The sequence below is a fragment of the Harpia harpyja genome, chromosome 8 (assembly GCF_026419915.1).
Source record: "Harpia harpyja isolate bHarHar1 chromosome 8, bHarHar1 primary haplotype, whole genome shotgun sequence".
NCBI classification, from domain to species: domain Eukaryota; kingdom Metazoa; phylum Chordata; class Aves; order Accipitriformes; family Accipitridae; genus Harpia; species Harpia harpyja.
Genome location: NC_068947.1, coordinates 35,306,843 through 35,334,335, shown reverse-complemented (window position 1 = coordinate 35,334,335; position 27,493 = coordinate 35,306,843). Strand labels below are relative to the sequence as shown.

At 36.8% G+C, this 27,493-nt stretch overlaps 1 protein-coding gene across 4 annotated transcripts in view; it reads right to left on the bottom strand.

Annotated features, from left to right (window-relative positions):
• The window catches only part of CADM2 (cell adhesion molecule 2), a 701,199-nt gene that overhangs the window by 28,955 nt on the left and 644,751 nt on the right, over window positions 1–27,493 (bottom strand). For 3 of the 4 annotated variants that reach the window (XM_052794467.1, XM_052794468.1, XM_052794470.1), the window contains one exon: window positions 22,963–23,082. The exons of the other annotated variant lie outside the window; for it this stretch is intronic. In XM_052794467.1, the coding sequence (XP_052650427.1) occupies window positions 22,963–23,082 (120 nt within the window). The remainder of the gene's footprint in view (window positions 1–22,962; window positions 23,083–27,493) is intronic. 4 annotated transcript variants of the gene reach the window in all.

Sequence of the window (27,493 nt, the reverse complement as noted above, 5' to 3'; positions counted from 1 at the left end):
TACAACACAAGACTCACTGATAAACAGAAATATAAACAAACAGAAATTAGAAGCATTAGAAGTGGTCACAAACTGCTGAAGGTCTCCATTTAATTAGTATTCAAACTACTAGCAAACCATCTAGCTCATTTTGATTCATTATGAAACATTACTGGAGAAACAGAAAAATAACATAATTCCTAATGATTAAGACTGCCATTATGTATGTTTGTATAAGCATCAGATTCTTTTCAAGTTGCTGGGACCAAGCCAGGATTCCAATTTTTGCCTGAAGCAGGCAAGAGACTCAGCCAAAATGAAACTTTAACATCCCCATTGCAAACAAAAGTATGCCTTGAAAGTGTATGCTCAGTTCAATTGCCTGAATATACACACAGGGGCAGAGTCTTCTCTGCATCATCTAGTGCAATAGAAGTGCAGTTATATTTTCATTATATACTCTTTAACGTACTTCAAGTTTCTTATGTATTAGTCCAGTTGTACCATTGTATTAAGTTGCAGTATTACTTTTTTTTGTTTTTCTTTAGCAAAAAAAAAAGGATATAATTAGAATGTACTTAATGGATGGGCCAGGAATCAACTCTATACCTTCTTCACCCACCCACCCTAACTCCCCCAAACAATCTACCCCTGAATAATCCCTCACATATGCCATGTAACAACATGCACAATATTCCATACCTGGAGTTATAGGTTAGACTCACAGGGCTTGAGCACTGTAAACTGGATGACAGGATGAATATGTGTACACAGATCATTAACTTCTACCCGTTGATGCCTCTCTAGTTGTTTCCAGCGATTCTTCCCTCACTCATAAATGGGTAAGTATTGACAAAGGAGAGTAAAATCCAGACACTTTTAAATTTTCAGGGCTAAAAGTTACTGTTTCTGATTTTATGACTGGATGTGAATTAACTGCTTTTTCCTGCCTATGTATCAGAGGGAGTAGGTTGGACTGACCAGGATATGTGTTCTCTTAGCAGCATTTCAGTAAAAGTGGAAATTGAAAAATGCATGCTAGTAAGTGACAAGAACTACAGCAGCTTTATTGCTGGTCTACAGTAGGGGTACAGCTTGGGACCTAGAGAGCAGCATGCCTCTCCTTGTTCTCTGTGGAAAGAACCAGAACACAGCTTCAGCTGGGTGCCAGTTTCTAGTGCTTACTCTTTCAAGACAATAAGAGCTCTGTTGATGCACCTCAGGTCTGAACAGCATCACCTTTGCTGCATGATCTTCCTAAGAGTGCTCCTGAACATGAAAATCAGCCTGAAATTTATGCATATCACAAGAAGAAAAAAGGCCAATGAAAGGTCTCTAATTACACAGCTCTTTTTTCCAGAGGAAAAAAAAAAAAACAGACCACAAAACCCCACCATATTAATTATTTTCTTTAATCCACTATATAAGATCCCTATTTTTATGGCTTCATTAATGGATTTTGTTACTTCTGAATATAGAAACATGTGGGGATTTTGGGTGGGAAAGACAATGCATATGTATAAATTATTCACAATGTACTTCATGCTCATATAAATCTGCCCTCATTGGTACTACACTCAAATTTAGATTTGTGTAATAATCACCAACTTACTCTGATTTTTTAAGAATCATACCAGATGTTTTACCTATGTTTGCTGTGGTAAATGAACTCTGATATGGATAGCAGCATATTTACATGGTTTGTACATCAGTAAGGTTTTAACAACAAATTATACTGCTACAAGATTTAGTTTAACTACATTGGATTAAGGTAGAGGGCTTGCGATTTAATCATCTTGCAATTTTTAGTATTTTTCTCTGTGGTTATAAAATCTAAATTTGGATTACCCCTCTATATGTTTTATGTTCCCCGTTCCTACCATTATCATAACATATGGTCTTTAGGTTTCCCCTACTACTTTGGTTAATTGTGGAACCATTACTGCTATTACAACCCTAAGCCACCCATACAATATTTCTTTACACATACATGGTATTTGAGACTTGCAGGTTTATAGTACTGTGATTGCCTATTAGTTTGATAGTCATTTTACCACTGAACTCACACAGTAGCTGGCCGTGGAGAAACATCATTTTTCTCCTTGTAACAGTAAGAGTCATATCTGATGAGCTTTATCTGTGTTATGGCATCTTTTTTTTTTCCTAATAAAGTAAATTATATAGTAGGATGAGTAAATGCCTTTTTCATTTGTAATTTGTATTATCGGGAAGGAGGAAAACTCATAACTTGGTTTTTATGATTTTATAATTTCATTGAAACTGTGGGACTTGGCAATAAAGAGTCTAAATTTGTAATTCATTTTGTTAAGATGTGTTACATCACTATTATTTATGGTGATAATGGGGGAATTAAGCTGCACTTTCAAGCATCCCTGTCTCCTTCGTGATCATTAGACTTTATTGGGCTTACTTACAAATAAAATCTTAAATTTAGGAGAAACACTTGCAAATTCTGTAACAGTAAAAGAAAACACACTTTATTCGAAAGCATCCTTCAGGAAAGCACAAAGTACTTTACTGTTATGAGTACATGCATAATAAGTTGCCAATTTACTTTTATGTTTTCAGGGTTGAGGCCTAATTAAAATACACTATGGCACCTTTAGAAAATGATTTTCAGTGACAAAAAGTTCCAGTATTTGCTGTTTTTCACAAGGCTTCAGGCTCAGCCCTGTCCTAGTCTTTAAATTCTGCACAGGTAGATAAATGTAACTTTGTAAAAATAATCTTTCAAAACATTATAGACTACTTAAACAGTCTAGCTTTACTAGTTTATAGCAAGACAGACTCCAATTGAAACTGTAACTGCTTTTTCTTTTTACCAGACAATAAAAAAGCAATGTTTTTTGTTTAGAGTTCCAAACAAACTATGTACTCAAATCACAGATGCATTTTCCAGGTACAACTAGAGCCACAGCGGGTAGGATGACAAAATTGTTCTCATGTTGCATGAAGACGTTTCTCTAGCAGGCTTTGTTTCTACCCACTAAACCTCAAAACCTCATTTTGCCAAAAAATGACAGGAAGCATCTTCTAAAACTATCCTAAGTCAACACAAATTTCAGAATGGCTGGTTCATGAGAAACACAGGGACACATTAGCTCTTGAAAATGTTGATGATTTGTGTAATGATCATTGACTTTGTCTGACTTCCTAACATTTCTAACAAATGATTTTTACCTATGTTTGCTGTGGTAAGTGAACTCTGATATGGATAGCAGTATATTTACATTCTTTGTACATCAATAAGGTTTTAATAGTAAATTATATTGTTAGAACATTTAGTTTAACTACCTTGGATTAAGGTAGAGGGATATTATGGTTGTGATTTAGTCATCTTGCGATTTTTAGTATTTTTATCTGTGGTTATTAGATTAATATATTCAAATTTACTTTTCTTAACATTGCAACAAAAATAGCCTTGTAGTCTCCAGTTATTTTAGTCAATAACCTAACAGTTATAAAGTTATAAAGACCCATTTTGATTTAACAATTTTATTATTTTTAATAATAATTAAAGCTATGATTTGAGGTTGATATGTTTTTATTCATTTAAATGATGATCAATATGAGATTTGCAATTTTTTTCCTGTGCAGAAAAATCTTAGAACATAGGAATGGCTATACTAGATTGGAAAACACCACCGTCTAGTCCAATTTCATTTACAACCAGATGAAAAATGGAATACATAAAGTTCCCCTTGTTCACTCACCCATTTTCTGACTCGAGTCTAGAAACTTTCTGCATTGGTAACTGTAACCACATCATTCACTTTTTTATGTCATTTCTAATTTAATGTAACTGCTATCCCCTCTCTTTCTAGCTATCTCTTTTCCAAGCTGAAGAGTGCTAGTCTGTTTAATCTCTCTTAGCACAGACACCATTTTCAAAAACCAGCCATCCTTCTCACATTTTTTTCTCATTTCTATCATATCTTTTTAATGCTGGACAACCAGAACTTCATGCAGTATTTCCGATGCAGAGGTGCAGTATTAAGCATGAAAGGCACACTGTAAAGTGCATTATTTAAGGTGCACCATAGATTTATACAAAGACATGGCAATGATTCCTATTTGGGCTTCTACTCCTCTCCTACTGCTGCCACCACTTTAGCTGCCTTTCTGTATCATCACTGAATCCTGACTTGTTTTCAAAGAACTAGCTACAAATGACCCAAAACCTCTTTACAAAGTATTATCAGCAGCTTATTCAGACCTCACATTCACTGTTCAAGTGTGCACATTTGAAATGGTTTTCTATGCATCACGTGCATTTCTTACTTTTAATATTTTCGTTAGATTGCTTCTGTAACTGTGCATTGCAATTCTAAAAAATTTTTAAGTTAAATGTCACACGCCCATAACAGTCACATTTTTTTGTTTAGCAGCCTCTCCCTGCACAGTGTAATCCAGCTCTTCCTCCTCCTGTCTCTGCTTGGCAGTTGCCCTTTCTCTCCCCAGCAAAAAGCAAGAGTGTTGTGGGGTCAAATGACTGTGTCAATGACACAGTAGGGCCCTATGACTTGTTTCTTGGTAGTGCAATAATTAACACCACTTCCGATAACAAATTAGAGACTTTTGTACTATTCACAGTCTTGAAATACCTCAAGTTATTTTACAAGTGGCTTGTGAAAATAGTACTACTGGGCAGGAGGGGTAGGGGGGGATTATTCCCTTAGTATGTGAAGAAAAAATATGCATAAGCTCTGGTAGACTTCTATAAATACTCCGACACTGAAAATTATGAATCTTTCATAATTTTATCATAAGTGATTTCAAAGGTTATATGAATTGCAAGGTAATTGTGTATTTTTGTTAAATACTCTCACTACATAAAAGATTTGTGAAATGGGAATGAGGACTGTTCAGCATATGAGTACATAGTTTTAATTTATTTTAAATTTCTGTCATAAAAATACAGTTGTACTATTGCTGTCTAGTAGCAGTATTATTTAGCATTATCTACTATGGTAGTGCAGATATTCAGATATACAATTTGAAAACAAGTAAAAATTTGAAGTCCCATTACTTTTTCTTTCTTTGAAGCAGGTTCTGTGGACACTTGAGACAGAAATTGGGTCTTAGCTTAATATTCACACCTTATCAAAGTTGTGAAGTGTTACATAAAATAAGTAAATAGAGAAAATGCTTGATAAGTGCATAACAATATGGATTCTTTAACCTTATCATGATTTAACCTTATCATGAAAACTATTTATCTATAATAACACAGACTGAGTGTCAAGAAAAAAGAAAAAAACAAAAAACTCATTTTTGTTCAACTTTTCTCAGTATGCAATGAATTGGTGAAAAAAAAAAAAGAAATTAATGGAATATTTGGTCATGGTTATGTCGCAGTGCCTGTTACACTACCTTCCAAATAAACTTTCTTAAATGAAGCTCAAAGAATGGGGTTTAGCCCTAATGTTAAACATGGTCCTAATCTCCCAAAGACACATGTGCATTTGACTTAAAAAACAGATGTAGCTTCCCTGATTTCCATGGGATTGCTCATAATGCACAAAGTGTGCAGGTAAGCTTTTGCAGGACTGGGCTGGTATCTACAGGCTGATTAATGACATTTGTCCTGACGACAAGAAATCACAGGTCATAGGAAGGCACCTATTAAAGTGCTAATGTTAACAACATACTGCGTGATTATGTAGTCATAAACTAATTCAATTAACATGTAATTATCATGTATGTTTAATGTCATGTAAAACTGATGAAAGTTCTTAAGATTTCAGCACAGGCCTGACAAAAAGATACCATCTGTAAAGTTTAGACTGAATAACACACTGCTACATTGCAGGCTGCATTCTTTCTAATGCTTTTGCCCTACTATGTATGTAAGTAGTCCTTCCAATGTAGCACAGGTCTGCTGCTACATCATTTTGGTTTTGATGGCTGAAAGAATAGCTGTGTAATGCAGTCAGGATTAGTTCACATTCCTGCAACGATTAGTGGTCATCATGTATTTTATGGCACTTATTGCCACAATCTTAAAAAAAACACTTGTCCTAGTTTTGGCTGGGATAGGGTTAATTTTCTTTCTAGTAGCTGGTATAGTGTTATGTTTTGGATTTAGTATGAGAATAATGTTGATAACACATTGATGCTTTCAGTTGTTGCTAAGTAGTGTTTAGACTAAGTAAGTCAAGGATTTTTCAGCTTCTCATGCCCAGCCAGCAAGAAGGCTGGAGGGGCACAAGTTGTTGGGAGGGGACACAGCCAGGACAGCTAACCCAAACTGGCCAAAGGGATATTCCATACCATGTGATGTCATGCCCAGTATATAAACTGGGGGGAGTTGGCCGGGGGGGGAGGGGGGCGGATCGCTGCTCGGAAACTAGCTGGGCATTGGTTGGTGAGTGGTGAACAATTGCATTGTGCGTCACTTGTTTTATATATTCCAATTCTTTTATTATTATTATTGTAAATTTATTATTATTATTATCATTATTATTTTCTTCCTTTCTCACCTATTAAACTGTTCTTATCTTAGCCCACGAGTTTTACTTTTTTTCCCAATTCTCTCCCTCATCCCACTGGGTCAGGGGGAATTGAGTGAGCAGCTGCGTGGTACTTAGTTGCTGGCTGGGGTTAAACCACAGCACCACTTTTTTCAGTGCTACATACTTTTATTTCTATGTTTTTAATTGTATTTTTCTTTCACTACGATACAGGCAATGCAAAGACAGTAACTAATGCTAATGAAATATCAGAGGATAAAAGAGAGATCTTCTAAGATGTTGATGGAAAGAATAAATTTATTGACAAAGGTCAATTAATTAAAAGTTAAACAAAGAACAGGCTTTTTTGACAGAAAAGAAAAAGCGTCCATTCTCATGATAATAGTCTTGGAAAATTCCAACACATTTACTACATTCACTAATAAATAAATCATCCACAGTTATTTTTGACCAAGATCTGAAGTTGAAGTTAGGTTTTAGTTGATGTTCAGGAATAATAAAGCTGATTCTTGGAACTCTCAACTGACCAAGACTAACTCTGAGAACATTTGACTGCCATTTTCTTTTCTCCCCTTTCCAGAAGACTTCCTTTTAGCATACTGTTAATATTGCAATATGGCTAAAATAACTGCACTTTCTGACATTAGTCTTTTGAACACAGTATTAATTATCATCTTCCAACCCTTACAAAGAGAATTAAAATAGCTATTTGAAGCATTAAATAGCCATATAATGAAGGAATCCAGCAACAGATGGGTAAACCTATGACTGTAACACCTCTAAACTTTTGTATGTCTTTTTTTAAATTATATGGTATTCTTTCATAACTTGAATTCTTTGATTGTAATTAATTTGGAAGGAAAGATGACCTAGATTTTAATGTGATATTAAATGTAAAACTTAGATATTTTCAGGAACCTGTCTCAACTTGAGGTTTGTGAGTTCTAGTGCAACATCAGGTATCTGCTGTGGCTACAATGATATAAATTTTAAGGATGAATAGAATAGAATAGAATAGAATAGAATAGAATAGAATAGAACAGAATATTCAAGGTGGAAGGGACCTACAACGATCATCTAGTCCAACTGCCTGACTGCTTCAGGGCTGACAAATAGTTAAAGCATGTTATTAAGGGCATTGTACAAATCCTCTTAAATATTGACAGGGATGGAGCATCAACCACCTCTCTCTCCAAGAAGCCTCTTCCAGTGTTTGACCACCCTCTCAGTAAAGAAATGTTTCCTAATGTCAAGTCTGAACCTCCCTGGTGCAGCTTTGAACCATTCTCACGTGTCTTATCACTGGAACCCAGGGAGAAGAGATCAGCTCCCTCTTCACTTCTCTCCTCAGGAGGCTGTAGAGAGCAACGAGGTCACCCCTCAGCCTCCTTTTCTCCAAACTAGACAAACCCAGAGTCCTTAGCCGCTCCTCAATTTGATGAATTAATGCCAATTCTAAGACGCTGAACAAACAGAGCAATTTAAATATGGGCATATCCAAACTACTTCCCCAAGTAAATTACTTCGTTTTAAAATCAGGTAATCAATAATAAAAGTGATATAAATAAAAGCGTGTGATAATAACAAAAAGTGTGATAGAGAAAGACAAGGCTGAAATTGACAACAATAGGGAACTTGGAGAGGTTACTATTCACAGAAGATTTTCATGAATATGAAGCCACTCATTTTCCTTCATTTCTCCAGCTTTGTTTCTCCTATTGCCTTCTTCAACCATCTGTTTGGCCAATGACAGACCCATTCAATTTTAGTCACCTGTGATTTTAAACACTCATTAAAAGTTTACTTTGGGTTCTCCCCTAAAGTTTGTGAAAGCATGAAGAATTAGAAGCACCATTCTGTAGACATCAAGGCAAAAGAGACAGAAGGGTTTAAGATATGTCCAATCCTACAAAATTCTAATCAGATGATCCCCAAGGGAATGAAGACAGTGTTGTATATGATCTCTGTTTAAAGGACATGCTAGCTGTTGAGCATGTTTAATTTGCATTTACATTGAGATAAAAAAAGTGATTTAGGCTTGTGCTTGAATACAGAACTAAGCTCAAATACTGCCATGCATCCACCATAGATTCGGAGAATTCTTCACAAAATGGTTTCATATATTAGGACTTTGAAAGTTGTTCAGACAGACTAGAAACTGGGACAGTATAAACAGGGTTAGTAGACTGTAACATAAGAGATCTTTTCAACAGTAAAAAAGAGTAAAAAAACCAAAATCCTGAAAGTATTTGAGCAGCAATAATTTCCAAAGCCCTGGAATCTGGACATTGTGTTCTGTCTTCAGAACAGACAGCTTAACAGTTCATCACTTTTTTAACAAAAGACACATTAGAAAATGTGTTTTAGACTGACTCTTGTGTTGTTCTTATTATGAACATTATTTATTCTGTTATTGTATACAAGTGCATGCAAGCATTGCCTATAAAACCAGAAGAAAAAGTTTCCTGCCTTTGAACTTTCCTGATGTTCTTAATTTCTCCATAACACTGCAAATATACCAAGAGCAAGATGTTTCACACTGTATATGACCCATCTATTTTACTGTGGTGCTGAAGACAACCACACACTACTGTGCATTTCTCTTGTGTATGAATTATTCTCCTGACTGTTTATTTGGTTGAAAAATATTTAGAATTATGTAAAAATCCTACAGTTCACTAATATTTAATAATAAATATCGAGAAGCACATTCTGCATGGGAAAACTAAACTAAAATCTCTGAGCATCATACTAGCAATTTGCAGCAAATTTTTCTACAGAAATGATTTGGTAAGAATTAGTGAATACTACTCAAAAGCACCAGGAAGTAAAAAAGTGGACATAACAATCGCACAAAACCAATTAGCACACTTCCCCACAGTCATGCTATAATACAGGGAGTTATGATAACAATAACAACAAAAAAGTCCCATAGGGACTGGGAATCTATAAAATCACTCACAAATTACTTGGCACAAGGTCTTGTGGTGGAGGAGAGCCAACCTGATTGTAATAAATGACTAATTTCTTCTTAGTGTTACTAACTCCAGAAATATTGGGAACAGATGCTTCAGAGATGAACTGGAGGGATAAGGCTCTGGAATCAAGCAACATTTAAAAACTTAAATAACCCAGGGCTGCTATTGTTTTGTAAAACACACAGCTTATCTAAAAAAAAAAAAAAAAAAAGACAGACAATCTGACACATGGATTTCCATGTACAATAGCAACCCAGCACTCACACTAAAAAAACTATATTGTAAGGGATAAACAAGTTCAGGATTGACGGCAGTAACTGTGCCAAAGAATCTCAAAGTGTGCCCACGAATGCAATTCAGCCGAGGAACAGAGTGAATTCCTACACTGGAGACAGTAATTGAGTCAAACTGAAACATTAAAAATGTTCTTCTTTGGTATGTATTGAAAACTACACTAAAAAAAAAGTGGAAAGGCTTTATCTATTAACCTTCTACGATGTTCCAATTCTCTAACAAATTAATACAGTCATAAAAGCTAGCTTCTGTCAAGTATGTCCAGGGACCTGGTCCAAAGTCAATGCTAAAGACCAATAGGGAACTTTGAATTCATTAAAATGAAAGTTGTCTCTTCTCTGTAGGGTGCTGAATGCAGTTCATGACCTGATGTGTATAAAGTAGACTTGTTAGCCATGAGAAAAGAAGTATATAAAATAAACAGAATGGCTTGCTTAATTTGTCAGTCTTGGGGATTTGTCAGTATTAGGGATTTTTCTTTTTTTTTTTTTTTTTGACTACCCATAACATATTCCCATAAAGAGTTATATTCTGGCCTTTGTTGCCCAGGATCCTTGTCTCTTACCCTTTATGCTGGAAAAGGAAATTGTATATTAACGTAAATTGCTACTCCTGATACTTCTTTCCCTTGACTGATGGTTTTCTATCACAGGCTTGCAAGAATTCAGGCTGGAAAGAAACCCAAGCATCTTGATTGAAAGGATTTGATACATTCTTTTCAAATTCATGCTATCTAAATCACAGCAGGATGACTTGTAATCAAAGTTTTTCAAAAAGAACATAAATTTGCGGAAAAGGAAAAGGCCATTCAACCCATTGCAAGTCATCTTGGTTAACACAGTTCCTCCAGAATAGTATCTCCTTTCTTTAATGACCCCAGTGCCTCCAATTCCAAAGTTGGCTCAGTAGGCTATTGAAAAATTGTATTTCTGTTTGAGTGAAAAGTACTTCCTTGTGTTGGTTCTGAATTTCATTTTTTCAGTCACTTTCATTTGTGCTTTCCCATTCAGTCTTTTATACTCAGCCAGTGAGTCAAGTGTTATTGAATAAGGTTTTCCACCCTGTATTTCTCAGAGTAGATGAGTTTGTAATTCTCTCTTTCTCACTTTTTATGATGAAAAAAATGAACTCAGCTGTGGTTATGTACAGTCATTTACGATACCATACACTTCAAACCAGACTTCTCTTCTGCTTCTTTCCTCTATGGTGTGTTTTAAGCTAATCTTTTAAAACATTGGTATTCAGGTTTTTTTACTTTTTTTTACTTCAGGTTTGTTGACTTTGCTTTTCTGCACCAAATGTGACAGCCATGCTGCAGCAAAATATTAGCCTTTAAAGATTTTTTCTTTATAGAGTCTTAAAGTAATAGAACTACAGCAATGCTCTCTTTGTATTTCTAGTCACTGTCCCTCTCTTCGCTGTAACAAGGAAACACATTTTAACCCTACTGTCAGAAGCACAGTTCAGCTGAGACACACACCACCACCACCACCACAGCAGGCCCTGCACCTTCAGCATTTTGGCATGGTGTGCTGAGATGTGCAAGGCACACTCTCAGCATTCTGCTCTAGAAACACATCTGTGTTGTGCTGTTACTCAGCCGAGTACACATTACAATGTTACTCATTGTGTACACCGCGCATTGAAAATAACCCACATAAAGTACAACATCCCATACGGGGGCCCCAGATGGGTCTGAGAGGAGACCCGGGCCAAGTACTAAACCATACTGATCCTTCTGCAGCTCCTGAAGGAGCTACTCCCATGAAGCACACACACAAGCCAGCCTCTCCAAGCACCACGGCACCCAGTTTTCTCCATGGCGTGGTCTCCAAAGCCAACACAGAAGAGACACCCCAAATCACTAATGCAGCAAAAAAAAGGGGGATGGCTAGGCAATTGATTTCAATGCTCTGAAAAATGCTAAAATATTACCCTAAGTATACCCTTTTTTGTACTCACTATCTGAATAACCTCACATGCAAGAATTAATAGGTCAGATTAAATCATCTCCAAAGTAAATCTTTGTAGATTTTACTTTTATTTTATTGTTCTGGGCAATGCTGTAGCTTCAAGTTTTACCAAGGTCATCTTTCATCCAAAAAACTTAATATAATTAGTATCAATTCTGTATTTTGTGAGGCTCACACTGGAAGTTATTAAGTGTGTTTCAAGTGGAGTGTCAGAGAAACCAAGGGCAGAGAGAGTAATCTTTTCAGCTTCAAAGGCACAGCTGATGACTTTAGTTCACTGGTTAGTGAGAAAGACGTGCATTTTTTATTAAAGGTGTTAGCAATAAATTTGAAACTATAAGCATTTTTCTCTCTTTTTCTTTCCTTTCCTCATTTTTAGACCTTGTCGGCACCGTTTCGGTCTTTTTTTAACATCCCACATTGCTTTGGAACAGTTGCTTTAGTTGTCCTTGTTGTTAACTGTAATGATACTTAGTTGTATAGTTTTGCTCTTAACAGTGAAGCACTTCATCAGTATCCTGACAGCACAGAACTTGCCAAAATCTGCCTTATGCAGTAACATCAGAAAAAAAATCTTGGTTTTTGCGGGTACTATCTTTAAATACCATAAATATCTCTCTAAATAAAATAAAACTATATTAGCCTTGTGATTTGATACAAATACAGCAACGATGAAACATATTAAACAGAAACTATTTGCTTAATCTTTCTCCTTGTTATAAGAAATGCATTATATTTCCCTTAGAACTCATCATTGAAGATATGCTTGACCACACCTTTAAAACAAACAAAATCAACTAAAAGTCTTAATAAGATCCTAAAGATCACAGATTCAATTCCTTAAAATGAAGTCCAACAATAAATTTTGAAGCATATTTACAGAGTCTTCTTTACAATAAATATCCACTTTTCAGAAGAAAATATATGTGGAATGAGAAGCCTTTTTACTGGACAAAGGTTTGACAAGAACCAACGTATCGTCGTTAACCTCAGAGAAATTTAACTGAGAAGCAAGGCTCAAGTTTGTAACAATGAGGATAGTTAACTGCCAAAGAGAAACACCAAGGGAAATTGTGTATTCTCCATTTCCTTAGGCCCTAAATTAAGTCTGCATATGTTCTGGTGGATGCTCATTAGTAAAATAAAGGTTTCTGTTCCTCATTACAAATCTCTGAGAGTGGAATCTATACAAGAATTTAGGCTAACTGACCCAGTGGGTCCCTCTGGACTTAGCAGATCACAGATTTTATCTATGAATAACATACTAAACTACATATAGTCCCACTGAAAATTAATGATCTTATATATATGTAAGGTATTACATAGAAGAAAGTATATTACAGCCTGTTCTTCTGTAGAGGAAATTCTTCACATATCTGCAGGTCATTCTCAAGCTTATGGGGCACTACAGGCAACACTGATAATACACTAAATATAGTTGTCTCTCTTTGGACTGGAAAATCCAGATTCATCCAAACCTCAAAACTACCTGTCAGCTAGATGGGATAAACTCATTTAACCAATTTGCAAGCCAAACCGCTTGTAGAGCTGTAAATATTTGATCCCCAAAGTCTCTTGAAATCAGTAGATTTCTGGCTTTTAAAGCAGCAGGTATGAATACCTAAATTTTTTTAAAATTATTTTGAAAGTCACAAGATTATTAAGCATGACTGGAGTATGAAGTTAGTATGAATAATATAGGTTTCATGTCTTGTTTACATGTGAATGTTGAAAATGACTACACATTAATAAAATGTAGGAAACGTTATGACTGAGGTCACCACTCAACTAGAGGTCAGATAAAAATGGTCAATATCATTACAGTCTTCAGTACACATTGACTTAGATGTTACACTTTACATAAAGGTGGTGATGCTGGTGACTTCAGTCCTTCCCACGTACTTTTTTGAAAGGCCCGTGTTTCCTTGTTATATGTGGAGGCCGGGCAGGAGGAGTGCTAAGACCCTGTGTGTGGCACCTGTGGGAAAATCTCATGATGAATTCAGAGCAAAGGACTTTCTTTGCAGGCAGTGAGCATGCTTCCAGCAGAAGGGACTCTTAATTTGGAAAATCTCCCATACTGCTAGCTTACAATAGAGATTGTTAGACTGCATAATTCATATGCAGTAGAAAAAACCCCAGTGTGATCAGAGCTCAGGTTAGGAATGTTTGATTCCTGATGCATTGCTGAAGCCTCTCAGGAGCTCAGCTATACAATGGAATCTTTATCAGACCATCAACCAATTGTGATACTTATCTGTACAGCATTGCATTTTGGGTTAAGTGATAATCCATCAAGGCTGGAAATCATTGTGTACTTTTTAAGTTGCATACTTCATTACTGCAAGCTGACAGCTGGATGGATTTGTTAGCACTAGAAATATTTGTTCCAGACACAAAGACCAGGTTCCTAATATATGATATTATGATATTTCCTTTCCTTTCATGTATTCAGCATGCCTGTGTTGTAATCTATGTCTCGTTTATGATATTCATTTACATGGCAAATTATTCAGAGTATGAAATCTATCTTTATTCATTCCAGAATGCAACAGCCTCATTTCATGAATAATATGATGAAATAACATGTAATAATGATGACAGTCTCCACCTTACATCATAATAGCTGTTAAGCAGAGAAAACTGCAACTTTCTAAATTGCATATTTCTTTGCTTTAGCTTGTAAAAAATAATAATTGAAAAGCCCAAGTACATTTCATGGCAGTCAAGGTAACTAGCATGATGTGGGTCATGTTGCCCTAATTTTTGTTTATGGCTAGACTTCTTTAGTGCTGTGCATGTTGACTCAAGGATTACTCTTGGACTGATACTACAACTACAAAGCATCTTTTAGAAGTACTTGAGAACTGGGAATTTCACAGAGAAACACTTGGGTTTAATTTTGGTCTGCTCACAATATAAACATCAGGATTTTTCCATTTTTTTAGCATGTAGTTATAATGCAGTTTCACATTTAGTTTCACACTGCATGAAAAAGTACTTCCTTTCCAAACTGCAATCTGATGCTACTTACTGCCCTGTTGTCCTATGTCCTCTGAGCCACAGGATGCAACAAGATTTCTGTGGATGCAACAATATCCAAAATTCCTAGCCTTAATTCCAAAAAATATAGATTATTTTCATACTATGTTTGTACAGCCTCTTGCTTGGAGCTAGCATGTTTTTGGTCTATAATCACCATGCATGTGAGCATGTACCATTTGTCATGATTCTGATTCTCTGTGGACATTCTTAGAAATCTGTAGGAATCTAGCCAGTAAAGTAAGAAACTGCTTGAGTTTGGGGTTTGGGTTTTTTTTTTTGTTTAGGGTGGGTTTGGGGCTTTTTTTGGCGGGGGGCGGGGGGTGGTGGTTGCTGTAGGAAGATACCTTATACTGTGAGGCTAAAGCCTAAGAGGAACACCTGAGGACTCCTAGTTTTAATTTTTTTGCATCTATTGAATCTGTGTACATGATCCACGACACTAACATTCTCAAAAGCCACTTTCATGATATTATAAGGAGGCTTTTTCTGGCTGTGTATCTATCAGACCTAAAAACCAGAGTTCTTTGAGTTAGAACAGATGTTACAATCTCCTCTGTTGATCTTAATTTTGTGAGCTTTGAGAATTTGCAGCATTAATTGTACCACCAAGCCTGACTAGTGGGATGAAACCCTAATTAAATGTTGCTTAGGGAAAGGAACAAATACTCTGTTTCCCCTAAAATGGACACTGTGGACTACTAAGCCTCTTGAAAATATACCTGTAGAACTTTAGAAACTCCAAGCCCTGTTCAAAACATGAGGAGCCAGAGAAGGCAGACACACGAGGACTGGGCAGGCACACATTAGGAGAATAATTTCTTGAGAAAAAGCTGGCAAAATAGACTTAAGCATCAACACTATAGAGCTTTTTTTTTTTTTTTTAATCTGTTTTAATCCTACTGTTTTTCTCTCTTTCCAGAAACTCTAGAAATTAGCAACAGTCATGCAACTTAAACAGCAAGTGAAACCAAATGAGCTGTATATTCTGAAGGAGTCAGAAGAAACACTGAGGGATCTACAAAGAAACAGACAGAACTAATAACAATTCACCTTCCTTGCTCATGCTGGGCAGAAGTATTCTGGATTCCCCTGTGCATGGCATAGGTCTTGTGCATCCTGCAAGTACCACAGGAGAAGAGAGGAGCACAGGACTGCCTAATCTTTTTTTTTTTTTTTAACTCTGGATTCTAATTTCCTCACATTTCTATAAACATCATGTTTGAATCTCACCACAACAGGTATATTTCGATATAAAAAATTCATATCTCTGATCCTAAAACAACAACTCTTAAATCTTGCCATCTTGCTCTCTGGATACATTGGATCTCTGCTTTGGGTTTGTCCTCCTGGTTGCACAGAAGCCTACGATTTGGCCCAAGGAGCCACATGTCTGCTGATGAGCTGAGGTCATACACAAACAGAGCTGTGGAGTTTTTCTTCCAGTGTCAGAGCCCTTGGTAGCAGTGAGCACACAGAAAAGGAGGCAGACAGTGTTACACTCCTGCATCTCCCCTCTGCACCTGTTAGCTAGTAGCGGACTTAAGGAAACTGGGCACCATTTCTCTTCCTGGTCTCCTCCTTGTAGCCCATACAAGTGTCAAGGAATGCAAGGGCGCTTTCTTTCCTGGCCTCTCTATCAGCTGTTTGCAGATGCTGGCTAAGGAAGGTTTCCCAGCTACTACTCAGCTGTAGCTTGCAGATGTTTCACCTGGTAACAGATAGCTCTGACCAGAGACAGCCCTGGCAGTTTCAAGACTTAAGGAAAAAGGCTTGTAAAATAGGTTTGGGATTTCATCATGGTCTAACTTAGGTTTACCATGATTTATTTGCACACCTTCTAAACAGCTGGGAAACAAGTAGAATGAAAAATAAAGGTAATGAAAGAATCATAGAATCATTTAAGTTGGAAAAAACCTTCAAGATCATCGAGTCTAACCATCAACCATGCCCACTAAACCATGTCCTGAAGTGCCTTGTCTATGCGCTTTTTGAATACCTCCAGGGATTCAACCACTTCCCTGGGCAGCCTGTTCCAATGCCTGACAACCCTTTCAGTAAAAAAATTTTTCCTCATATCCGATCTAAACCTTCCCTGCCACAACTTGAGGCCATTTCCTCTCGTCCTATCACTAGTTACTTGATAAAAGAGACCAGTACTCACCTCACTACAACCTCCTTTCAGGTACTTGTAGAAAGTGATAAGGTCTCCCCTCAGCCTCCTTTTCTCCAGACTAAACAACCCCAGATCCCTCAGCCGCTCCTCATAAGACTTGTGCTCCAGGCCCCTCACCAACTTGGTTGCTCTCCTCTGGACACGCTCCAGCACCTCAATGTCTTTCCTGTAGTGAGGGGCCCAAAACTGAACACAGTACTCGAGGTGCGGCCTCACCAGTACCTAGTACAGGGGGACAACCACTTCCCAAGTCCTGCTGGCCACACTATTTCTGATACAGGCTAGGATGCTGTTGGCTGCCTTGGCCACCTGGGCACACTGCTGGCTCATATTCAGCTGGCTGTCGACCAGCACCCCCAGGTCTTTTTCTGCTGGGCAGCTTTCCAGCCACTCTTCCCCAAGCCTGTAGCACTGCATGGGGTTGTTGTGACCCAAGTGCAGGACCCGGCACTTGGCCTTATTGAACCTCATACAGTTGGCCTTGGCCCATCGATCCAGATCCCTCTGTAGAGCCTTCCTACCCTTGAGCAGATCAACCCTCCCTCCCAACTTGGTGTCATTATAAAAGTCATATATAAAAGTCATTATAAAGTCAAGAGATAGCAGTTCTTGCAAGATGGGTGCTAAAGGCTTACTTGAATGTCTAGTGGGAAAAAAACAATCTAAAGAACTGTTTGTTTGAACCTCAGATTGTTTGGCCTCCTGGGAAATCTACAAGTTGGATAAGCCAGTAGGAGATTATTGTAAGAGAAGGAAAGATGAGAAAGAAGAAATAAAAACTCAAAAGTTGTAATTTTCTTACCTGGTTTGAGTAAAACCAGACACAGATTTTATGTTTCTGCTACAGCTATAAAGTAGTATATAGAACAACTAGCTTTTAGCATGGTGTCATACAAAACTGCTTTTAACATTAGCGAACGATAATTTTTTTTTATTGTCAGAGTTGAATGCAAGTAAGCATACACAACTATATTTAAGTCTACCTTTATCTCCCTTGTCCCTCACATATTCTATACCTTTCCCTTGCTTTGTTGTTTCTTTCTCTGTCTGTATCTCAAAGTAGCAAGTTATATTATGCTTAACATTTTTTTTGATACAAAAAAACCTGATGACTACAAACAAGTAGTGTCCAAGTAGTTTCTGCATTTAAACTACCTATAACAAAACAGGTATTCTAGTCTTTTTCTGCCCCGCCCCCCCCAGGTAAAAATGGAAGAAAAATAAAGCAATGTATTTTTTTTAGCTAAGATGGTTGAAATTTATGCTATTAAATAGAAATATTCACACTTAAATTAAATTCACAATAGTTTTCAAAATTATCACATTCTCAAACCCTTCCTTAATCCACTGTAAACTCTTCTTCTGAATTTAGCTTCACAGGTCTCCTTTAAGAAATCTGTCTTTTATACCAGAGCCAAAAACAATAAAAACAAAGCAGATTACAATAAAGCAGGGATTTCATTTATATATAAATGTGTACATTCATTGACTTTGTGGTCACCCTGACTATTAACTAAACTCTTGAACTTCATAGTGCAGCTGCCTGTGAGCAGCATATCTCTGCTACACGCAATGACTTTTGGAGATGTTTTTAGGCATTGCTATATAAAGCTTTGAACATTCTGGCACAGTCATTACACAAGTGACTCAGCTGAGACTGAATCACCCTGATATGTGCAATCAAACTGCATGGATCTATCTTTTGAGTTTGGGATGTTCTTGCAATGTTAATTTTGTACCTGCTTGGGAGGTGGTGGTGAGATTTCAATCTTCAATAATACGTCAAAATTACCAAGTTTTATAACCTCTTTGACTTTTTTTTTCTTGACAGGAAAAGGATTTAAATTTAAAAAATCGCAGGGTGTGTGTGGGGGTGATTAACATAATGCCAGCCTGTGGAAGGGTTTTATGTACATTTGTGTATGCAAGCTCTTCTCCTCTGTGAATCCAGAAACACAGAGCTGTTCTGACTTGAGGTGGCTTCTCCTAGACTGTTAATCACACTCCCCCTCCACCTATGGGACTTTGAAGGATTGGCACAGAACCATCTAAATTAACTTTATGCTAACAAAGAATTTCTCCAAGGCAGGCATCCCTTGTTTCACTACTGGGGGCAAATCCTCAATCCTCTTGTGCCTCTTCCTAGTCACAAAAGGGAACACTAGCATGGATCTGTGCACAGCTTTCACAGATAACATTACATAAATCTGATAGAAAGGAAACTACTCATACAGTGTATACTTATTCTTTCTGTAGTCCTCTAGAATTGTTTCTTCTCATACATTTCATTCTCATTTTGTCATACATTCTTCATCATGGTTATTAGGCTTTAAGATATTGTTGACAAATATATAAAGGACAATACTCTTCACTGGCATCAAACGGTGTTTAGATTTTTTGAGTTAGTAGGTAATGTACCAGTAAAAGAATAATTAATTCCTGAAGGACTGAGCACAAAAGCAAGCATACGTTTGTGTGAGAAAGTGAAAAGTTTGACTAAACAGGATGTTTATGAATTATCATGTTGTCATCCAACTGGATCAGTAGCTTTTTTTCATGCTGTTTACTAAATGCCATGCAAATTAAGACAGAGATGAGTCACACAGTTCTAGAATTAACTGATGATGGTTTGGAGAATTTTTTTTCCCATTAATTCAGGCTTTTGGTAATGATGAGGTACAATCATCATAATGTAAAATGCCTTAGATTTACAGACTCTCTGGGCTCTTTATATCCTGTATCATATTCCTGTAAAGACATATCCTGTGACTGGATGTGGAGTAATATATCCTCGGGGAGGACTATGTACAAGTCATTCAGAATAGAGGAATGTCTTGTAAAATTTACATGAGGTGATTAATAAGTATCAAGTCATAATTAATAAAATAATAATAATAAAAAATAATAACAATAAATCCAGTTCAAAGCTATTATTAATTACTATGTACTATCCTATGAGCTGGGGCAAACTTCTGTTTCTTTAAGGCATGATCCAACAACATCTGATAAAGTAAGATAAAGAGAAATGCTGCTTCCAACATACCTGGAAGCTAAAACACAACAACAAAAAAAAATTGTTTTGAAGGTTGAAAATACATGAATAGCTTCTCAACTTTATGTCCTTATATACTCCTTCATGTCAAAAATCTTACTGGAATAAGAAGCAGAAGTGTCAAAAGAAAATATGTTTATATGATACTTTTTGCTCAGCCAGAGACAGGTACTACTGAAAATCTGATCCTCTGCAAAATGTCTCTTACTCCATTTGTACCTCTGGTGTGTAGGTGCTCTGACAATCTAGATAAGGTTCAGTTTAGTATTTCAGGATGGCAGAACTCTGCCTACACAACATTCACTGTAAGTTTGTGAACATTTTTTGTTTATAGGTCCAAGAAAGATAGGAGAGAAAGAGACTTAAGGAGAGCATCTTGTCCATTTCCCTCTGCCATGGTAATCAAGCATTTTTACAGAAAGCAAAGATGAAGGAAGTTGTAGAACTTCAACAGCTACACTGCGTTTCTGCCTCCTGTGCATTTAGAAAGTTTCCCCACTAAATGCCTTTGCCACTGATTCAGTGGATTTGTTTTCCCCATTGAACTTGGAAAATAAGTCTTCATCAGAGTCATACCGCCTTTTCTTTTTTGAACGCAAAACCAACAAATTGGTGCCTTCAGCTTCCTTGCAGAGCATATCTTTAAACTTACTGTCCTTATTCTTTGATCTGTCTCTATTTGTGGTCATCTTTCAGTGTGGCACCCCTATTAGAAACACCACTCCAGTTGTCATCTATTGCTGGATAAAACACCAATTACTTCAGCCTTGCCCTAATCATTCATGAATAGGATCACTACATTTCTTTATTTTTGTCTTTCATCTAATATATTTCTAAACTGTTTCGTTTTGTTAAATTTCTCACACCTTGCTAGTTGCAATTACTTTTGCATCTGGTTGTTTCTGATTTTTATGTCTGGTTTCCTGTTTCTTCCATAGTGATACACTCTATGACTTAAGCTTATAGTCATCTTATCTTGTTTTCACATTTTTGTGGTTTTTGATTTCTTAGATTGTTAGATAGACAACTTCATTAGTTTATTACGTGTCCTGTTTTTCCTCTGCATTGGTATAGGCTGTCTTTTTCCTTTCAATATAAGCTGTTCAAGAAACAGTCTTCCCACACTCCTTTGTCTCTTAGATTATCTGCCCAAGAGACCATATCTACCAGTTCCTTGAGGTTGAAGTGGTCTCATCTTCTCAGCCATTTTGCTGCATTCACTTATTTTTCTGGGAAAAGCGAGTGCTCATGTTTTAGTGACTGACCACTTTCACCCAGATTTCCTTCTTTTACTTTCTCTTAAAGCAGTATCTCTTTGTTACTGTAGCATCAAATTGCATGCATTCTCATACATGTTAGACCTGAAGCTTAGAAGAGAGTTCTCCTTTTCTGGATCTTTTTCTTGATGCTGGGCACACAAATTATGAAAATTAACACTTCAGAGTAAAGGAAAATGAGGTCCTAAACCGCACTTAGAAGGTAACACAATGCCTTAATAACATTGGTACACTAAACAGACAACCACAACAGCAACATAATTTAGTTATGACCACATAACAAGAAGAAGAAAACAATTTATTAAGGACAGCAAACACCAACATGGCACACTAAGCACTTTGTCCTTCCAGTAGCCGAGCCCTCAGAAAGCTGGGAAGCTTCTGCTGCTTGACTCAAACCACTCTTTCATAAAGACATGATCATTCTTGTCAACCTGTTCCTTTTCAGGAAATGTTCCTCTTGCAACTACTCAGACCCTGAGTGCACTGGGCTGTTTTCCATGGTCTATCATTTTTTTCTGAGGGGAAAGGACTACTATAATACTCTTTCTCTTTTTCACTAAAACAACAAATTTTTTTTCACACTATAAATAATATTAAAGCTTAAAAATGTACTTTCAGGTTTGCTGTCAGTTTATTACATGAAGGCCACGATATTGAAATACCAATGCCCTATGGAGGAAGAAGTTGAGTAATCTGATACTATCACAATCTTTATACAATGGATTTGCATTTAGCTCAGCTTATACTTACTTGCAAGTTAGACAGGTCACTACAACTGACTCGTAACAATGCTTCCAGAAAGGAAAGATTTCATAACCCTGTCTTAAGTTTCCTGGGATAATTATACCTCGTCATGTGAATACTTGCAGTGTGGTAAGTGAATATTATTTCCTCTCTCCTTGCACAATGAAAGCCGCCAATAGACCACATAGGAACCTTCCACCATTTCACTCACTGTGAGAGATTACTAGCTACCCAGAAGATGATAATCTGCAAAACCTTGCACACACATCTTCATTATTGAACAGTTATCTGATCAGTCACTGAATACAACAGTAAAATTCAGCTTTATATTTTGCTCATAACAAAGCAAAGCATTACTGGAAACATTTAAAAAGCTACAACACACAAAAACCCAACAGGATGTGGGATGCGGAGGGGAGAGAGAAATTTCAGCTCATTTACTCTAGTACTGGTAAGATAAAGACATCCCTAAGTTAGAAATACCTTAAATTGTAAAAGACTAACAAGGGCGATGTAGTGTGATGCCTCTTTGTTATCAAGCAAGATTGCATCAACAGTAATTCCAGTGCCGAGACACCTACTTTGTTTTAAACATTAGCACCCAAAATAACCAGTCTTAAAAGGTCATGTTTGTTTAAAAATAGCTTGCTTGCATTTTACATTAAAGTTAATTTACTAACCTTAAAAAAAAATTAAATGCAAATGTATCCCAATAATTTAAGCATCCTGTCAAAGTTCACATACACACTGCTAGAGCAACGAAAATATTCAAGGTCATAGGAAATCTTTCTTAACTACGCACCATCCTGTGGATCATTCCATTAAATATATATATTGAACTAAAGTGTTTGAACCCTCTCTTTAGCAATTTCTATCCTTCTTAAAAATCAAACCTATAATTTCCTATTTATAATGTGTTTTTCAGGCCATAACAAAGAAGCATACTGTACCTCTGGTGCTGATGGCTGTTGCCGATGTGGTTGTGCTGGTTGTTAAGGCTACAGTGGTTGTGACTGTTGCAGTGGTAAGGGAGGGGATGACAGTAGTGGGAAGCAAAGTGTTGAAAACATCTGGTGAGTGGAAAAAAAAATATAAAATAAAATCATATCATGCAAACAAAGGAGAAACATAACAGTGGTTTAATTTGTAAATACAGGTATGTCAAAAATGACTAAATTAAAACATGATTAACACAAATTATTACCGGTACAACAGAGTACCTTTAAATTCTTGACATTATATCACTCTCAATTTTTATAGTCAATCTTCGAGCATACGGAATTTAAAACACTATTAAAATGACCAAGTTTCCATGGATCTGGAGAGTGACTGTTTAAGTGACAAGAATCCATTTCTTCACTGAGCCATTTTAAATGTCTCATATAGTAGAAACCATATACAGATGAAACATGCTGTGTCAGAGTGGGAGATGAAAAAAACAACATCATCATGCTAAAATAAACACACACATGTTAACGAGAAATGGCTGTATGTTAAAACACCCACTTTCAGACAGACTCAATGGAAGGAAAAAGGGGAGAAAATGCTACTAACTATAAGAGCTGCTTTTTCCGGATTGCTTTTCTTCTTCCCACACATTTGTTTAAGACACAGTTGTCTGCTAAGATCCAGAGCAGAGTAAATTTCAAAATTTTTACCCTAATTAGCAGGCACAGTCATCTTTCAGTCATCCTTAACACTTAAAATTTATTGTTAATACATCAGTATTTCTCTAAACCAGCTTAGAACTAAAAATCAGAAATGCTAAATTAAAATAAAATAAAATAAAATTAATTAAATTAATTAAATTTAAAAATCTGTGTATACAAGTCAGAAAAAATGCATAGCCCTGATGACAACATCCTACAAAACCCTTCAGCTTTTGATCAAGTAAGTGCAGGTATGCCAGGCTTAGGTGTGCAGCTGCTTCATTGCAGAGGAACCAACAAAGTCTGTTGCAAAATGCTCCAGTACAGAGCAGAACATAACCAGATGTACAGATAGAAAATACTTTGATTACACTGCCAAAAGCAATAAAGACCAGTATTGCTTTGCTTATAAGGTGATTGCAGGTTTTAAAGAACAAATAAACAAAAGCCCTGAAGAGAACTAGAGAAAAGCACTTCTGTGAGGACATAAAAAGCATCTGACATTTTTCAGATTATTTATACTGCAGGTTTAAAAGGAAAGGACTAGTTTCTCAGCAGTTGATGGTGAGTAACCCATTCCACACCGATTTCAGTGAAAATATTTCTGAAAGGTGCTATTCAATGCAATAAAAGAGTAAAAATCTGACCCACAATCTGTCTTCCCTTGCTGTGGAAAGAAATGCAATTGGTCTCTGAGTGCCATCAATTCTGACTGAAATCAATGGAAGCTGAAGTAGTTCAGAGCTTTACAGTATTGGGCCCTACAGAACACATTTCAGACACAGGGTCCTTGAGTTCAGCATTGTATAATTACTCTCTTAAGACTTCACATTAGCATGCATACCTTATTTTCATACTGGATGACAGATTATTTTGCCAGTTTAAAAGTCTCCTTGTCAGTTAACATCTATGAGTAACCTACAATTTTCTGTATTCCTTTGGTTTTGATAAACACCAGCACTATTCTCTCTGGAATCTATACTTGTGGGATTTTCCACTTTTCAAGCCATCAGAAAATGGCATGAGATCCCTCTTTCATCTGTTGTACACTGATATTTAACCTGTTTCTCAGTACAAAACATTCCCAAGCCAGAAAAATTAAAACAGGCTTTTAAAAAAACCCCACAATGTAGCCACATTAATCACCAGGAAAAATGGTAACATTACCTGTAGTGTGAGTACCACAATAATTAAACAGAATTGCGTATAACAAGCATTAGAAATAAATTAACATGTTAAAAAGATACATGTCACATGTACTGATATATGCAATTGCTTCTCATAAAGGGAAACTCCTCCCCTGATAAGTATGTGCTAAAAATGAAATCAAATAGAAAAAACCCACCTACTTCATAAGGAGAGCAAAGCCTTGTTTATTAGGAAAGCTTTACAAATCAGTCTTGTACGTAAAATCTAATTAGTGTGACTTATGGTTCCATTAATTACCTTTCTTAAATATGCCATTTACTTAAGACTGCAATGGCAAATACAGTTATGGTTTTATGACAGTGCTTTCCATTCTGCGAACACACTGTTTACCTATGTCTACCACATAATAGCTTAAACGAGTCACTGGTGAATTTAGAAGTTCATTGCTTTCTGGTTTCTTTTCTGATTGAAGTATTTCCAACAAGATTTCTTATTTTAAAAAAAAGGCTACCTACGAAACAGACCAGTTAACAAGAACTGGGATATATCAGTGTTTTAATACAGATGTGATAGATTCATCTTTTCTAGTCAGATCAAGAATAATGAAAATTTGTGCAGAAATTAGTCTCCCAATCAAAGTCACAAACACTGATGCCAAACATCAAAATGGCATCTTGTCAGAAGCCTCAGAGAAAAACATATGTTCTCAAAAGAAACGTAAATACGAGCAATAGCATTGGCTTTGTTTCTTTCTATAGCAGAGTAAGGTGAAATTCACCATGCAAATGACTGCAGTTGGTCTGCTTTGCTCACAGCATTACAATTACTTGCTCTCAAAGACTCCAGTACAAGATAGCAACCAGGAATCAGCAGCCTGAAGAACATGGCATTGCCCAAGCAATGAAATGTAAGTCTGTTCTGGACTCTAGAAATGACTGGTTCAGACCCGCTTAGGTTTGAGGCTCTGCCCAGTAGAATTGCTTCTTTAATGACATAAGAGTGTACAACAGTAATGTATGTGTAAAATAACAGAATAGCTCACAGCTCTCCTGACAACACATTTTGGAACTCTTGGACGATATCCCATCCTTAAACCCTAACTTGGACAGACCAAATCCAGGCATAGATTAGCATTCTGAAAAGTACCCGAGCCTCACATTCAAAAGACTTATGTGTACAGGGCCCCCAGTCCTACTGAGTCTGATAGAAAGGCTCCTTATCAGTTCTGGATTTATGGATTCTCATGAAAACTTTAGTTGTCTTTGCCTTGAAAATGCTTTTGCATAAGAGAATGCAGAATATGCACTTCAGAAAAAAGAGAAGTAATGTGCACTGCCCCTCATTCTTTCATCATGTATTGTAGGTGTAGGAGGTAAGTGTGTTTGGTAGTTGCCAAAATCAGACAGACTACAAGTATAAACTGCTACTCAACAGCACAGGCTTGTGTCTAAGGCATATGAATCACTGTATTGTAAAAATGGTGGTGCTATTTCATTTGCATGCCAGAAAAGGGAATTACGATTTGACCTGTTTCTAGTCCTGTGACTTTTGGGTCATTTTTTTTACTGCAGGGCACACCTATCTTACACCACTGGCAAGGCACATGTTATGTTATCCAGAGCTCCCTGTTGGCAGCTGCTCAGAAACATGCTATCAAATGGACTATGTCGATTTGTCCTCTTGAGCTCTCTGTCAAGAAGGATCTTAACAGAATGGATATGCAGATTTCTGCCCAGGAAACCTGTGTTGGAGTGAAACTTAATTCCATTTTCTGGCCTTGCAATTTCTGAATGTAGTTGTACACAACGTTCAGCTGAAACCGATTTTTTGTTTATGACTCTCATGCCACTAAATACTGCAGATGATTATGACCAAGAGACCTTGCAGAGTAGAACTTTTTAATTCAGGTAGCCATACCCAAATCAATGCACCAGATCGCTATTTCAGTAATACTAAAGTATTAATCCTTAGCCTCCTGTGAAGCAGAAAATAGCTATATTTTGCAGATGGGGAACCAGAGAAGATAGAAAAGCCATGCTCAGAGATCTAGAAGTCAAGCAATAATTGTCACCATTAATTTTGAAACCTCACTCCTAAAATGAATGTTTGTTGACAGACAGATACTCAGTCAAAAATTCAATAATGTATTTAAGCTGGTATTCACTTCATCACCTTGCTACCTCTGAAATACAAACAATTCACAGAGAACTAATTGTCTGCATAAAAGTTGTTGGAAATAGAAAAGGGGTTAGGCTTCATGCCAAGGGGAGTTACTGTCTGCAGTCCCAACTCTTTTTCACTTATATTCTCACAGGTTATACAGGTAAGACCTGAACCGGATTTTCAGTGAAACACACGGGCTCCTAATCTCTGTCTAGTGGCACAGAGTGGTTTGAGCTAAGCAGCAAATGCTCAGCTAAGAACTCTCTTTTCAGTGAGGACCTGATGTAATGTCACAGTTCAGTGGATACAGAGAGAAGTATGGGGAAGGTTTTAGAAAGGTGTTCTTCATGGCCACTACTGTCTGTTAGCATGCCATCAAGCTAGACAAGCACTGGCAAGGTGAAGGCAGACAGGAGGTAATCTGATGGCTGATTGCGAGCGGACAGTGGAAAAAGGAAGAGCTTGCAACGCTTGGCTTGGTCTGGAGGCTGCTCTTTAGCAGAGGCACAGATGTTGTCTG